The sequence below is a fragment of the Brachyistius frenatus genome, unplaced genomic scaffold (genome assembly GCF_029030835.1).
Source record: "Brachyistius frenatus isolate BFR_SWC_R1_liver_20210118 unplaced genomic scaffold, ASM2903083v1 Contig_172, whole genome shotgun sequence".
In the NCBI taxonomy this organism is placed as follows: Eukaryota; Metazoa; Chordata; class Actinopteri; family Embiotocidae; genus Brachyistius; species Brachyistius frenatus.
The window spans coordinates 520,131-534,799 of NW_027210771.1; the positions used below are offsets into that span (position 1 = coordinate 520,131).

Below are 14,669 nucleotides of genomic sequence, written 5' to 3' on the forward strand. Positions count from 1 at the left end.
ACGCGGCGGGATAAAGAGCAGCGTACCTCGTGGGCAGAAATATCGGCCTCCAGCAGCTGGTGCTTCTTCAGCAGGTTGTTGACTGAGGCCAGATCTTTCCCATAATCCTCGGAGGCCAGCAGGGCTTCCACCTGAAGAACAAGGGCGTGCATCAGTGTGTGAGATCTCCGTATAGGTGTGTGTGTGTGTGTGTGTGTGTGTGTGTGTGTGTGTGTGTGTGTGTGGGTGGGTGGGTGGGTGTGTGGGTGGGTGTGGGGTGGATGCTCACCTCAGACAGCCAGAAGTCAAAGTCCTTGATGCCCGTGTTGAAGTTCTGCTGCTTGTTGGCCTCCTTCAGTTTCTGGCTCTTCTCTGCAGATTTGTTGACGAGGAACTGCCACTGCTCGTCCAGAGCGCCGAGACGCGCCTGCAGGACGGACGGAGACCGTTTAACACTTCAGATTTTAGTCCTAAATCTCATCTTGGATGCACCACGTTAAATAAAGCTGCGGTACCGTCCGTTCGTTCTGCTCCACAGTGTTCAGTGAGATATATAAAGTTTCTAATCTACCTTGACGGCGTCTTCGCTGCCGGCGCAGGCTCCTCTCTGGATCAGCGCGTTGCCGGTGTCGATGACGCCGCGGATCCTGTCGGCGTTGGCGTGCAGCTCGGCCTCAAACGCCTGATGTTTCTGATGCTTACTCTGAGACACACACACACACACACACACACACACACACACACACACACACACACACACACACACACACAGCATGAGAACCATACGCACTTCGTTTATTGTGCAAATGTTCAGTCTCCTCAAATTAAAGTCATCTCATGCTTCCATACTTACATTCAGAGATTAAATGAAATTAAAGCCAGTTTAATCGACTACCTGATTTTTTTTTTCTGAAGCTAACATTAGCATCAGATGTGAATTATAAAACTAGCAGCTGGAAAACAAAGAATGAGAACGAGCGCGTCGACGGACACACAGGACAGACACGAAGAGCACTAAATGGAAACAATATCTGCAGCACACAAAACTCTTGACAACAAATCCTGGAGGCGGAGTCATGACAAAGCTGCTTCCTGTTCGAATCTGTCTCCATTATGTGAACATCAGCTGGACCCCAGAGGTTCACCACCTGCAGGGGTCCAGCAGGACGTCTATCACAAAACTACACTAAACTGATCAGCTAGCTCAGTCTGGGTGGAACAAAGATGTCTGATGAACAAAGATATCTGGTGAACAAAGATATCTGATGAACAAAGATATCCATGTTCTCATGTGTTTTTAACATTTTAGCTCCGTGTGATGTGTTCAAACCAAACCGGTCCAGCTAGCCTCCTCTAGGATTGTAAGTGCGTGACTATCCGTGGTGTTACGGTACGGGTGCTCGGAGCGACCAAAAAGGACCAAAAGAGACCCGACTTCACCAAATGGGTCATTTAATAGAACTATAACAAGTAGAAACTACATTATATTACATATTATATGAAACTCTAGTCTAATTCTATTTTCCCATTGAGGAGGTGGAGGGATATTTCTAGTGATGAACAGGATGTGATGTCATGATGATTTGTTCCAGATGTTCAGTTGACCAATCAGATCTCTGGGGGTGGAGCTACTGGTTGTATAATTACAGATTCAAACACATGAAGCGACTTTAAAGAAAACTCCCCTCCATGAACTGAAAATAAAAATGGAAGCGACACCCAACAACGAATGAGCTTCGATGAACACAAACAAACCTGCAACGCGGCACAAATGAACAGGATGGAGGTCGAACTAAATTAAAACCCGGTGAAAGAAGCTGAAACTCAACAGTGCGGATGATGTTTCTACGTGGTGTCTACACACAGAGCGGAGACGGGACATGGAGGACAACCTGCTCCGGGTTAGTCAGCTGACACACTACTCAAACTTACCAGCAGCTTGGACAGCTAGAGAGGGAATGAGACAGCGAGAGAGAGATTAGGTTTGACTTCAGATGGCACACGGGGGGATGTGACAGTTAGAGGAGCATCGATCACAGGACACAACAGATTACATATTTAATTTAGCTCCGGACACATCGTCTCTGTTACTGTCCTAGAATCAGTGAGGACATGAAGTCTCATCTAATCACTGAATTCATGTTTATTGAAGCACTGAGTCAGCAGCTCGGTCCAGCTGTGCTGTGATGAACATCTGTGTTATGAGATAAACGTGTACCTGGATGTTGGTGGGATCCTTGTAGGATTCGTCGGTTGCCGTCTGCAGTTTCTCGCTGATCCACGCTTCGATCTCGTCCACGTCTCGGCTGAACTGCTGCAGAGTCTGAGACTCGCCGAGCTTCGAGCGCTTCTCGATCATCTGGGCCTTCAGCCGGCGCCACCTGTCAATCAGCACACGCTGGAGTTACAGGAGGGAACTCCAGCACAACACGCAGAGAGGTAATATTTATCCATATTTAATGTTTGGTAGATTCTCTTTAAGGGCTAAAATGTTGTTGGAACAAAGTGAAGTGCCAACAATGACGTTAAAACACCTTCCAGTGGAATATTGTGAGGACACAACAAGTTACCAACTAAATAAAATATGTCATCTAAGCATGTTCCAAATGTTCAGTTGACCAATCAGATATTTGGGGGCGGAGCTACTGGTTGTATTATCTCTGTCAAAAGCTGATACAGGGACACCGAGTTGTGGATCAACAGATGAATTAAGGGCCAGATTATTATGAGACATATTTAAATGCATCTTCTCGACCTCCGTCAGAAACAAGAGGTCTGACTCTAACGTCCCGTCCTTCGGTTTGTGGTGTGTAGAAACATGAAGAAGCTGTCCGACCTGTCGAGGACTTCGTTGCGCCGGTTGAAGATCTCCGGTTTGGCGTAATGGTCGGCTCCAACCAGCTGATCGGCGAAGGACTGCAGAGCAGCGATCTTCTCCTCCTGTGTGCACGCCGACATTTATCATTTAGAAGATGAAACGTCATTTTGAAATCCTTCGGTGCGGAGTGGCTGCCTGACCTGCACGTTGATGGCCTTGTCGAAGTCCTCGTGTTTCTTGATGAGGGCCTCCACGCTGTCCAGAGAGTCTCCCTTGTCGTCGCTGGCGAGGAACGCCTCCCGAGCCGCCATCCAGTTCTCCGCCTGCTCACAGTCCCTGTTGAACAGCTGCAGACGGACAGACGGCCGTCAGCGAGGACGGCACCGCGGCGCCAGCTGCTCGTCTCACGGCTGGACGCGTCCTTACCTGCAGCTCCAGGCACTGGTCCAGCATCATGCGGCGCTGCACCCACGCCTTCTCCAGGTCCGCACGCTCCTGGTCCAGAGCCTCCAGCTTCTGCTGGATCTCAGGACTGGCGTAGTGTCCCCGAGTCAGCAGCTGCTGGCCGAACTGCTCGAAGGCCTGGAAGGTCCCGGCACGAGCATCGATCTCTGTCCGGTGCTCCTGGAAGGGGAAGGACAGGGGACAGAGTTAAGACGGATAACAACCTGCACTGCTGTCAGACACAGATTCAGGGACAGATTCGGTACCTGGTGTCTTTCTAAAAGGGCCTCGGCTCCGGTCACGTCTTTGGCCAGTTCCTCCGAAGACACTAATCCTCGGATGCCGTTAATCCAGGACATCAGATCTCTGTGAACAGGTGAGGAGTTATTAAACAAACACACACAGGCACACAGGCGCACACACACACACACACACACACACACACACACACACACACACACACACACACACACACACACACACACACACCTGAAGTCGGACAGGAAGCGCTGCAGGTCGTGGGAGTTGCCCAGCTTGTCCTTGCGCTGGTCGGCCCGGCCCACCAGGCTGCTCCACGCCGTGTTCAGCTCGGTGCACTTCTCCTGGATGTCGTCCACGGCCTCGGGGTGCGACTGGATCAGACGCTCTGCTGTCTCCCCCAGAGAGTTCACCTGGAGAGGACGGAGGACGAAGAAAAAACTCAAAGGAGAAACTACAGTTGGTTGTTGCTACAGTTTCATTCAGGAGGGTCCCTTCAGTGTCTCATAAACAATACTTCGGCACCAAATGTCTGACGTGGACCGGCTGTGTGCTGCAGTTCAGATGAAAAGTTCTGCCGCCATGAATTAAGTTGATTATTTTCTCATTTTTAGTTGTGTTTGATAAATCAGGAACATCTTGATTCCTTGAAGGCTCCATCCGTCTCAAATAAAAGTTCAGGTTGAAACGCGCTGATTTCATCGGTTCATCTTTTTTTCCGTGGTATCATAACTGGTTTGGAGACTCTGGAGTTCAGGACGTGTTGGTGATGACATCATCCTTTACTGACCTTATCTCCCAGAGCTGCCAGGTCTCTCTCGAAGCCTTCATGTTTGCGCTGCAGAGCCTGGACACTGGCCAGGTCGTGGCCGTAGTTGTCGGTGTTGAGGGCCTGATTCTTCTCCTCGATCCACTCCTTAGTTTCATCAGCGTCCCTGCAGGAAAAAAACACAGTACAATATTAGATTTTTTTTTTTTTTTTTTTAATGCACGCAATTTTTCCACAAAATACATCATCATCAGAATCTGAGTTTAATGTATTAAAACAAAGTAAATCTTTTCAAATAAAACTAACTTTATTAACAATAACTCCTCATTTCCAACCAGAAAGTCTCTGCTTCTGTTTTCATCTCCAAATAAAACTCTGTTCACAGGAGAAACAGGAAGTGACGGGGTTTGTGGGAAATGTGTTCTTCACATTAAAATGATGATTAAATGTTTGTGATCAAAGGAAGTGATTCCATATTACTGGATGTTAAATGAGTTTTCTCCACACGTCCAGTTGTCAGAGACGTCTCTTTGTTTGTTTCATCCAGCAGGTCTATGTGTTGAATGAACATGAATTAAACAGCATCTAAAGCTCTTATTTTGAAAGGCTGATGTAGTCCTTGTTTCTATATTGCAGTCACAGACGGTCTGTTCTGGAAACATACGCAGCTTTTAGGACCTTTTAGGAGATTTTAGGACCTTTTAGGAGATTTTAGGAACTTTTCGGAGATTTTATCTCCACGGTTCTCCAAGCTCAATAAATACATACAAAACTATTTCTGTGATGTGCAGCAGGATTATTATCACAGGAAGTTTTATACATTTATTACTTTATAAGGTGATTAAACGTGATTAAAAAAAAAAAAAAAAAATTGTTCTTTTTCGACTTGCAATGTTTTTTGATTTCTGCAATTTTATGCAAAAATTAAAAAAAATGTGAGAAAATCTGCTGCAGAATCTGCAGTTTGTGGTCACAACAATGACAAAGAATCTGCTTAGTCACAGACGTGTGTTTCCCTCCGGTCTCGGTTACCTGTGGAAGCGCTGCACCTCGTGGGCGCTGCCCAGCATGTTGCTGCGGTCCTCGGCCAGCTGCTGCAGGGACCTCCAGCGGTTGTTCAGCTCCTGCACATCAAACAGTCCACAGTCAACATCACTGCTCTCCTCCCGCCGTCTGCTCAGCTGCTGCTTCATTCTTTAGGTTTAGTGTTGGAATTTGAGGTGATTTTTTAGAAGAGCGTGTGAACTCAATAACAGCCTCCATTACTGAGGGACTGGGCACCAATCAGCTCAGACTTCCTGTTGTACAGTGTGGGGAAGGAAGGCCAAATTGAACAGACTTCACTCAAGCATAACCATGCAAACACTAGAGGTGTGCTGATGTGCTCAGACGGTGATGGACAGACAGGTGGATGATGGAGGTGAGATGCAGACGACTGGATGCACGGCGAGGACATGAGACAGGATGAGGACAAACAAAATGATCTACAACGTGAAGGATGTCGGCGATCATTCATACTGCAGTGAACAACAGATGTCCAACATGGCTACCACTAGGGTTAGGAGGGGACAGATCACCATGACGACGGGGTTAGTTCTCTGATCACAATGCAGGACACTGGAGGGACGGGTGGACTCATGAGTTCATCTTACCTTGATGGTATTAAAGTTAGCCGTTGTTTGAACAGCCAAGCGAATATTCTACAGTCAAAGGTGAAGCGATGACAGAGAGGACAGAGGCAGAGAAAAACACCACACCAGTCAGGAGCGCCAAGCAAACTCCTGCTGCTCGTCTTGGACTTCTCCCAAGACGGTACACACATCAGGACACTGTACGCACTGCAACCATGGCTGGAGCACAAGCCCCGCCCACTCCGTTATTATGAACCCAACTCAACGATTCAGACATCCTGAGACGTGTTGAAAATCTCTGCCGTCTCGTCAATGTCTGATCACACCATGAGGACATGTGACATCACGCCTCATGCCAGTAACATGTACCGTTGGACATGGTTGCAGTGAATTCACACAACAGGTTCAAACATGAGTCATGCACAGATACAGAATCACATCCAGACTGATGGGCTGTTGCTGCTTTGCAGTTTATGCATTTTCTCTGGAAACACATGAAATCGATGAATGTCTGAGTGTTGTCATGGAGATGAGTGGATGACGCTCACCTTCCATGGGGACGCAGTCTTGGAATCGGCTTCATCCTGTTCAACAGAGGAAGTACAGAGGTCAGGTCACAGTTCACCGTCATGTTTCTGAAGTGTTCACGTGTTAGAAAAAGACAGAAATGATTCCAACCTTGCCGGGAGCAGAACCGAACATCTCTTGTTGCTGGAAATGAGGAAATAAAACAAAAGTCGTTAAATGAGGGCTGAAACCCGGAGACAGGTGATGTAGCTGTGGATCCAGGTGGAGCTCACCTGAGCCTGAACCATGGGGGCCTCCTCCGCCATCAGGCCCTCCGACTCCAGCTCAGAGGCCACCTTGTTGATGTCCCTCAGACGGGACTCGTTGGCCTTCAGGTCCTGGAGAGGACAAACGGACGGAGACAGAGTTCCTGTTAGACACTAGCAGGAGGACGTCACATGTCCCGACAACCAGCAGAGAAATTAAGACAGGAACTGACAGGGTTTCAGTCCCACAATGCACCGCGACAACACATGTCACAGAGAGAGAGAAGTGTGTGTCTGTCAGTGTGTTCAAATGAGACCAGATGAAGTGTTTGACAACCCCCCCCCCCCCCCCACACACACACACACCCCCATCACCCTCTCCCCCCGGTCATGAACTCTGGGTAAGTTTAAGAAGAAGATGTTCTCGGGCTCCCCGGAGATGAGCTTGAGGAAGTTCTGAGCTCTGTTTTTCATTAGAAAATAAATCCTCCTAAATAAAGCCGTCCAAACCGAGAGCAGCAGTTACCTTCTGGAAGTCGTCGAACTTCTTCTGCAGGACCTCCACCTGCTCCAGGTCGGAGCCCATCTCCTCGTTGGTGAGGGCGCTCTCCTTCTCGTTGATCCACTGCTGCAGCTCGTTGGCCTCGCGGAATAACATGAACTTCTTGCAGCTTTTCTCCAGCATGTCCTTCCTCTTCTCTCCCAGCTCCAGCAGGGTGCCGTACCTTTAAACAGGAGACGACAGGAAGCGTTACATCAAGAAACCAGAAGCAGACCAGCGGGTGGACACGGACATGCTGCGTGATGGGAGCTGCATTCTGACAAGTCTAATAGATTCATCACGCATCTATCTGAGCAGTGGCAGGCTGAAGGTTCCCAGATGGTTTCTATCATTTGGTATCTTGGACTGTCGCTCACACTAAACAGGAAGTTTGAAGACATCTGGTCTGTGGTCACTCACAACATTTTCTGCACAAGATGATTCATGTAAAATAAAAGGATGCTGATGAGAAGAAGAGCTCTGGATGAGAAACAGTGGGAACGATCTCCGGCTCTGTGCTGCACAGGAAAGGCCTCAGATGTTAATGAGTGAGGGAGGTGTTTAAATAACTTCAGAGAGGAAGAGGAGAGTCGGGGTGAAGACGAGGTTTTTTATCAAAAGCAGCACTTTGCAATGTTGTGGGAAAAAAAACGTCCTCAGCTTTTACAGGTTGGAAAAAGAAGACACAAATATTTCATGTGATATTAATGTTTGTATTGAGCCGAAAGGTTTTTGTCTCTTCTCTTTTGGAAAGGGTCTATCCCTTCTTTTTATTCTTTCTTTCCTTTCATGTATTTCCTGCATCCTGTTTTGTAATACCTTTGTAATGCACCTCAACAGTTTGTTACTCAAACGTCAATAAAAGGTCTACAGTGAGCAGCTGGATGTCTCTCAGCGAACAAAACCCTGAGATGTCTATAAGTCCGTCTACATCAATGTAGAAACTCACAGATTTCAATCAAGGTTCTTAGAGGCAGAATTATTGAAGCTCATTTCTCTGAGCAGCACCTTCAACCTTTAACGAAGACATAACTTAAACCAGAACCAGTCGAAGCCCAGTACGAGCAGAGCAGCTGGTGGTACGACAGAAAACCAGAGGAGCATCCATATCAAGCCTGGATGAGAGGGAAGTGGAGGTACTTCTATCCCTGGACTGAATAGAAGGAGAGGGTGAAGTCCACAACACGAGGGGGTGGGGGTTAGGGCGGGTGGGGGGTGGGGGTGGGTGGGGCTGATGGTGTTTAATGGTTTCACGATCACATGAACATCCAGAGGGGGCGCTGGTTCCTACTCACAGCTCTTCTACCTGCTTCATGCGCACAGAAACGCTGCAGGCCTCCTTGGTGGCGAGTCTGCTCAGAGGCAGCGCAAGGAGAGATCCAGATGTTAAACACAGTCAGAGGGGAGATCCAGATGTTAAACACAGTCAGAGGACAGCAGAGGAGAGATGGAGATATTAAAGACAGTCAGAGGAGAGATTCAGATGTTAAACAGTCAGAGGAGAGATCCAGATGTTAAACATTTAAGAGGACAGCAGAGGAGAGATCCAGATGTTAAAGACAGTCAGAGAAGAGATTTAGATGTTATCGACAGTCAGAGGAGAGATCCAGATGTTATAGACAGTCAAAGGAGAGATCCAGATGTTAAACACAGTTAAGAGGACAGCAGAGGAGAGATCCAGATGTTAAAGACAGTCAGAGAAGAGATTCAGATGTTATCGACAGTCAGAGGAGAGATCCAGATGTTACAGACAGCCAAAGGAGAGACCCAGATGTTATAGACAGTCAGAGGGGAGATCCAGATGTTAAACACAGTCAGAGGGGAGATCCAGATGTTAAACACAGTCAGAGGACAGCAGAGGAGAGATGGAGATATTAAAGACAGTCAGAGGAGAGATTCAGATGTTAAACAGTTAAGAGGACAGCAGAGGAGAGATCCAGATGTTAAAGACAGTCAGAGAAGAGATTTAGATGTTATCGACAGTCAGAGGAGAGATCCAGATGTTACAGACAGCCAAAGGAGAGACCCAGATGTTATAGACAGTCAAAGGAGAGATCCAGATGTTAAACACAGTCAGAGGACAGCAGAGGAGAGATGGAGATGTTAAAGACAGTCAGAGGAGAGATCCAGATGTTAAACACAGTTAAGAGGACAGCAGAGGAGAGATCCAGATGTTAAAGACAGTCAGAAAAGAGATTTAGATGTTATCGACAGTCAGAGGAGAGATCCTGATGTTATAGACAGTCAAAGGAGAGATCCAGATGTTAAACACAGTCAGATGAGAGATCCAGATGTTATAGACAGCCAAAGGAGAGATCCAGATGTTAAGACAGTCAAAGGAGAGATCCAGATGTTAAGACAGTCAAAGGAGAGATCCAGATGTTAAACACAGTCAGAGGACAGCAGAGGAGAGATGGAGATGTTAAAGACAGTCAGAGGAGAGATGGAGATGTTAAACAGTCAGAGGAGAGATCCAGATGTTAAACACAGTTAAGAGGACAGCAGAGGAGAGATCCAGATGTTAAAGACAGTCAGAGAAGAGATTCAGATGTTATCGACAGTCAGAGGAGAGATCCAGATGTTATAGACAGTCAAAGGAGAGATCCAGATGTTAAACACAGTCAGAGGAGAGATCCAGATGTTAAACACAGTCAGAGGAGAGACGGAGAGGTCAGGTAAAGGTCAGAGATGAGTTAGTGAGGTACAGGATGTCGGCCTCTGAGGTTCTTACTGGTTGTCTATCTGGTCTTGGCGCAGTGCGATGCTGCCATGTTCGTCCAGCAGGTTCTCCCTGGAGGACGACTGGGTCGGGTCCAGCTTCTTCACGTACGCAGCAGGAACGAAGCCCTGGCGGTCGTTCACCTCCACCTTCCACCAGTCCTGCAGCGGGTGGAGAGGAAGCAGTCAGCAGCTGATGTCAGCAGGATTTAGCTCAAGTTTACTGGATTTAGATGATATTTCTTTCTTTCTTTCTTTTTTTTTTGGGGGGGAGGGTCATGAGTTTAGATTCTTCAAATAATTGTTATAATCTACACAATCGATTAGTACATGCTACTATAGTTCTTCCTGATCTGCCCTGTATTTACTGCCGCCTGGTTGTAATGTGTTACTCCCGTCAGAAGGTGGCGCTAATGCACAAACATGTGCAAATTATCCACAAATCCATTACTCAGTAGGGGTTCATGTTGAAGCTCTTTGCTGCTCACAGCTTTAGTTTCAGCTGCTTCATTCTGTTGAGCGCAAAAAGGCTGAAACCCTCTTAACATAGTACAGGTGGGACAAACAGAATATGTTGCTCAATGCTGATTGGTTAAAGGCTGCTCCAATAGTTTCAAATCACCCCGAAGTCTACGCCCAGCAGGACACTACCACTGGAAGCCCAGAGATTCACCAGGACAACAGTGACTGGCTCTTTATTAAAGTTTGTGAGGCTTTTATTCAAAGTCTGTAAACATGTTTATCAGTTGGAGGTTCTGGGATCAGGAGCCACAGACCAGGAAGTACTGAACCCACGGGGGGTTCTGGGCTTTGTCGACAAAAGTGTTTTTATAAACATTTTATAATCTCCTCAAGGTAAAGTATTATTTTGGAAAAGTCACTGTATGTCGGTATAAATCAAAAAAGATCACGTGACACAATTACTGAAACCAAAATAAAAGGGTAATATTTGTGTCCCTAATCTTTATAAACCAGAATGCTGAACATTTATTGACTGGTTATGTTTGCAGCTGTCAGGTTTGATGCGTCACCTTGTTGGTGCTGTTAAGCAGAGTAAGGATGTCTCCCTTCTTCATGGTGACCTCCCGCGGGCTCTTCTCCTGGTAGTCGTACAGGGCCAGAACCAGCTCTTTCCCCGTCTCGTCGTCCGTTGGCGCCACTTGTTGCTGTTCGGTCAAAACAAACAATACGCGTCACTGACTATTTCAAGATATCCTGATTATGCAGCGGTGAGAGGCTGGCTGCTCGTACCCTGCAGGACTGCGCCTGCTCCTTCAGGGCCTGGATGCTGCTGCCGTAGGCGCTCAGGTCCGACATCAGGGCCTCGTGCTTCTTCAGCAGAGCCTGAGGAGGACAAACAAGTCAGCACCAAGTTCTGGACTGTTAATAGAGGCAATAAAAAACAATAAATGTCCTTCTTCATAAGTGATGATTACGAGTGTTTACCTCGGCAGAGTCCTCGTCCTTGCCGTAGTCTGGGCTCCCCACGATCGGCTCCTTCTCCCTCATCCACGACTCGGCCTCGTTGGCGTCAGCGAAGTACTGCTGGGCCTGCAGAGAGTCCTCCAGGTCCTGTCTCCGCTGGGACGCCTTGGCCTTCAGAGTGTCCCAGCGTCCGTGGAGCTCAGCCAGCTTGGTCTTCACTTCCTCACCGGCGAAGTGACCTTGGGCGTCGCACAAACACACACGCATCATCAGCGGTCTGAACGTTCACACTACTTCCTAAACAAGGTCTTCATCGAGGTGGATAAATACCTTCCTCCACCATGGCTTCTCCTTTCTGGGAGACGGCCTTGATGCGAGGCTCATGGCCTGTGATCTCGGCCTGCAGCGCCTGGTGCTTCTTCAGCAGGTTCTGGACACCGATCAGGTCTTTGCCTGACGAAGACACCAACAGAAACTTAATGAATGACGTGTGAGAACGTTGAGCTGCAGCAGAAACATGAGCTCGCTGTCTGAAGACGCGTCTGAAACGGAGCGGGGTGTCACCTCTGTTAGTGGAGGCAGCGATGGGCTCCTTCTCACGGATCCAGGTCTCCTCGTCCTCCACGTCTCTGAAGAGCTGCTGCAGCCTCAGCGAGTCGGACAGCTTCTGCTTGCGTGCAGTCATGGGCTCGCGCAGCGCTTCGTAACGGACCACCAGAGCTTCCTGTTTCTTGCGGATGTTGTCGGCGTCGAAGTGGCCGGCCTCTTGGAACTGGCGAGCCTGGATGGTGATGCCATCGATCCGATCCTGACGGGGACACGGTACGTTAGTTATTCCTCTGTGGGGACATGCTAACAGGCTCCGCTGTGACTACAGGAGCGATGTGGAGAGTTGGTACCTGGTGAGCAGCCACGTCGGCCTCCAGCAGTGCGTGTTTCTTCTGCAGATTCTGGACGCTGGTCAGGTCTTTCCCGTAGTCGTCTGAAGCCAGGTGGCCCTCCACCTCATACAGCCACAGCTCGATGTCCTCCACGTTCCTGTTAAACTGCTGCTGCTGGTTGGCTTCACGCAGCTTGATGCCTAAAATCAGAGTTACAGTTTCCTCATTCAGCTGGTTATCCACATTAACGTGTGCAGGACCAACCAATCAGGGTTCAATCCTCAAACCAGCGAGAGGCTTTTATTGTGAAGCAGCTACAGGAAATGCTACATGTTAGCATAAGAGAAGACTGGTGCTTTTAAACTGCATATTTCTGGGCCCGTCTGTTAGCAGGTGAGTGTCTGCAGGCTGTTATCTTTACTAAATAATTTTTTCAGCTCCCAGACTAATTTTTAGGCTTGAATGAAATCAAAAATATATTCAGCACCTCTAATATGTGGAGTTTGAAAACCCTCCTCGGTACCTTTGAGCTCGGTGGCCTCCAGCAGCTTCTTCCACTGCGAGCTGACCTCCTCCATGCGGCCGGCCACCTCATCGGAGGCGTAGTGCTTCCCATCCAGCAGCTCCTGGCCGGACTTCTGCAGCGCGTCGATGCGGCTCTGGTTGGCCGACAGCTCGGCCTCGAAGGCCTGGTGTTTCTGCACCTTGCCCTGCAGGTTGGATGGGTCCTGGTGGTCCGGAGAGCAGAGACACGGGATGAAGCACGGGGGAGGACACAAACAACAAGAGACACGCAGGAACGTTTGAGAGGAAGATATCCAACTCCGTGAAGTACCTTGTAGGCTTCGTCGGTGGCCGTCTTCATCTTCTCGTTGATCCAGCTCTTGAGCTCGTCGGAGTCCCTGAAGAACTGCTGCAGGTGGAAGGAGTCCTCCAGGGCGGCGCGACGGGACTGAGCGCGCTCATGGAGGGCGTTGCGGCGGCTGAGAAGCTGTGAATGTGAGCAGACGTGTTGCTTTATGAGTTCATGATAGCTGCTTTACTCTCCGGTGCTGTAATCTGAACACCTGTTTGAAGGGAAGCTGACAGGAGTCACTTACAGCATCTCTGCGAGTGGCCACGTCCTCTTTGGCATAGTGGTTGTTCTGAATCAGTTTGGTGGCAAATTCATCCAGAGCCTGGAAATGAACGGGACAAAGAGGTGAGAAGCTCATTCTATTTCACAACAATACTCTGGAGTCCTCAACATATTCCTGCAGATTTCAGAAGCAAACCTCCACGCAGATGATTTAAGACGCGAAGGTGGAACATGAATGGTTTTAAGTGGGAACGATGATGTAACTCACAGTGATCTTCTCTTCTTGGGCGCTGAGTGACTTCTCGAAGTCTTCGTGCTTCTTCAGCAGCGCCTCCACGCTGTCCAGGGAGTCTCCGAGGTCTTCGTTCAGGAGGAAAGCCTGGAAAAGGAAGAAACGGTGAAACACGCCTCCCCACAGCACTGACTCTCTCCTGAGAGGAGGGGAACATGTCTGCTGGCGTCAGGTTACCTCCTGCTTGCTCATCCAGTTGTCCACCTGCTCTGTGTCCCGGTAGAAGAGCTGCAGGTCCATGCACTGCTCGTACTGCTGCCTGCGGACCTCCCACAGCTCCAGCAGAGACTCCTTCTCCTCGGAGAGGATGCCGAGCTGCACAAAACACCCACCGGCACCGACATGTTAAAGCACCACACTGGTTAGTGGTACAGACGTGGTGCGATGACACTGCACAAAGAAACGAGCCCCACCTTCTCCTTGACCTCCTCCGAAGCGTAGTGTCCTGTGTTGAGCAAGGCTTGGCCGGCTTCATCGGTGGCTCTAAAACTGTCCTCGTGAGCGTCAATCTCTCCCTGAGAGACGAGAAAAACATTTAGAAATTACACCGAGCCTTTAATGTGTCAAATAAATCCTCAAATCCAGAGACCCCTGAAGACCGGACGTCTCACCTTGTGCTCCTGGTGGCGGTCCAGCAGAGCCTCGGCTCCGGCCACATCGTTGGCCAGCTCGTCAGCATTGATCAGGGCCTTCATCTCCGTCACCCAGCTGGTCAGATCCCTGAAGTCGGCAGTGAAACGCTGCAGCCTGTCAACACAGAGTCATGAGGAGTGAGCAGACCTGATGGAGGAGAGAGCAGCTTCTCCTCTCAGGAATGGATTTCAACAACAGTTATTCTTCATTTTTTCTTATGACTTCTTATGATCCAACTACATCAAATGAACATTTACATATGACAAAGAAAATCCTCATGAAAGGCGCAGCTGGACCTGAGGAACTACTCATGCAGTAAATAAGCTGCGGTCTGGTTTGTGTTTGATGAAGAGGATGAAGAGCTGCTGGCTGTGAATGAGGAGCTATTTTAGCTGATGAAGACAGTTTTGTTTGAAACTTTTTATATGC

At 48.6% G+C, this 14,669-nt stretch overlaps 1 protein-coding gene across 6 annotated transcripts in view; it reads right to left on the reverse strand.

Moving 5' to 3' along the window:
• sptan1 (spectrin alpha, non-erythrocytic 1) overlaps window positions 1–14,669 on the reverse strand; it is a 32,257-nt gene that overhangs the window by 7,330 nt on the left and 10,258 nt on the right. For 2 of the 6 annotated variants that reach the window (XM_069717316.1, XM_069717317.1), the window contains exons 8-39: window positions 14,219–14,354; window positions 14,021–14,122; window positions 13,785–13,922; window positions 13,584–13,694; window positions 13,338–13,415; window positions 13,073–13,228; window positions 12,761–12,965; window positions 12,256–12,437; window positions 11,921–12,164; window positions 11,687–11,809; window positions 11,378–11,595; window positions 11,183–11,275; window positions 10,963–11,097; window positions 9,945–10,093; window positions 8,509–8,565; window positions 7,199–7,397; window positions 6,700–6,804; window positions 6,578–6,610; window positions 6,448–6,483; window positions 5,921–5,968; window positions 5,301–5,392; window positions 4,290–4,434; window positions 3,731–3,912; window positions 3,508–3,607; window positions 3,224–3,421; window positions 2,998–3,144; window positions 2,816–2,919; window positions 2,198–2,360; window positions 1,912–1,926; window positions 551–682; window positions 269–406; window positions 27–131 (exon numbers count right to left, since the gene is read on the reverse strand). In XM_069717316.1, the coding sequence (XP_069573417.1) occupies window positions 27–131; window positions 269–406; window positions 551–682; window positions 1,912–1,926; window positions 2,198–2,360; window positions 2,816–2,919; window positions 2,998–3,144; window positions 3,224–3,421; window positions 3,508–3,607; window positions 3,731–3,912; window positions 4,290–4,434; window positions 5,301–5,392; window positions 5,921–5,968; window positions 6,448–6,483; window positions 6,578–6,610; window positions 6,700–6,804; window positions 7,199–7,397; window positions 8,509–8,565; window positions 9,945–10,093; window positions 10,963–11,097; window positions 11,183–11,275; window positions 11,378–11,595; window positions 11,687–11,809; window positions 11,921–12,164; window positions 12,256–12,437; window positions 12,761–12,965; window positions 13,073–13,228; window positions 13,338–13,415; window positions 13,584–13,694; window positions 13,785–13,922; window positions 14,021–14,122; window positions 14,219–14,354 (4,069 nt within the window). The remainder of the gene's footprint in view (window positions 1–26; window positions 132–268; window positions 407–550; window positions 683–1,911; window positions 1,927–2,197; window positions 2,361–2,815; window positions 2,920–2,997; window positions 3,145–3,223; window positions 3,422–3,507; window positions 3,608–3,730; window positions 3,913–4,289; window positions 4,435–5,300; window positions 5,393–5,920; window positions 5,969–6,447; window positions 6,484–6,577; window positions 6,611–6,699; window positions 6,805–7,198; window positions 7,398–8,508; window positions 8,566–9,944; window positions 10,094–10,962; window positions 11,098–11,182; window positions 11,276–11,377; window positions 11,596–11,686; window positions 11,810–11,920; window positions 12,165–12,255; window positions 12,438–12,760; window positions 12,966–13,072; window positions 13,229–13,337; window positions 13,416–13,583; window positions 13,695–13,784; window positions 13,923–14,020; window positions 14,123–14,218; window positions 14,355–14,669) is intronic. The other 4 variants (XM_069717320.1, XM_069717319.1, XM_069717318.1 and 1 more) reach the window with 4 other exon arrangements.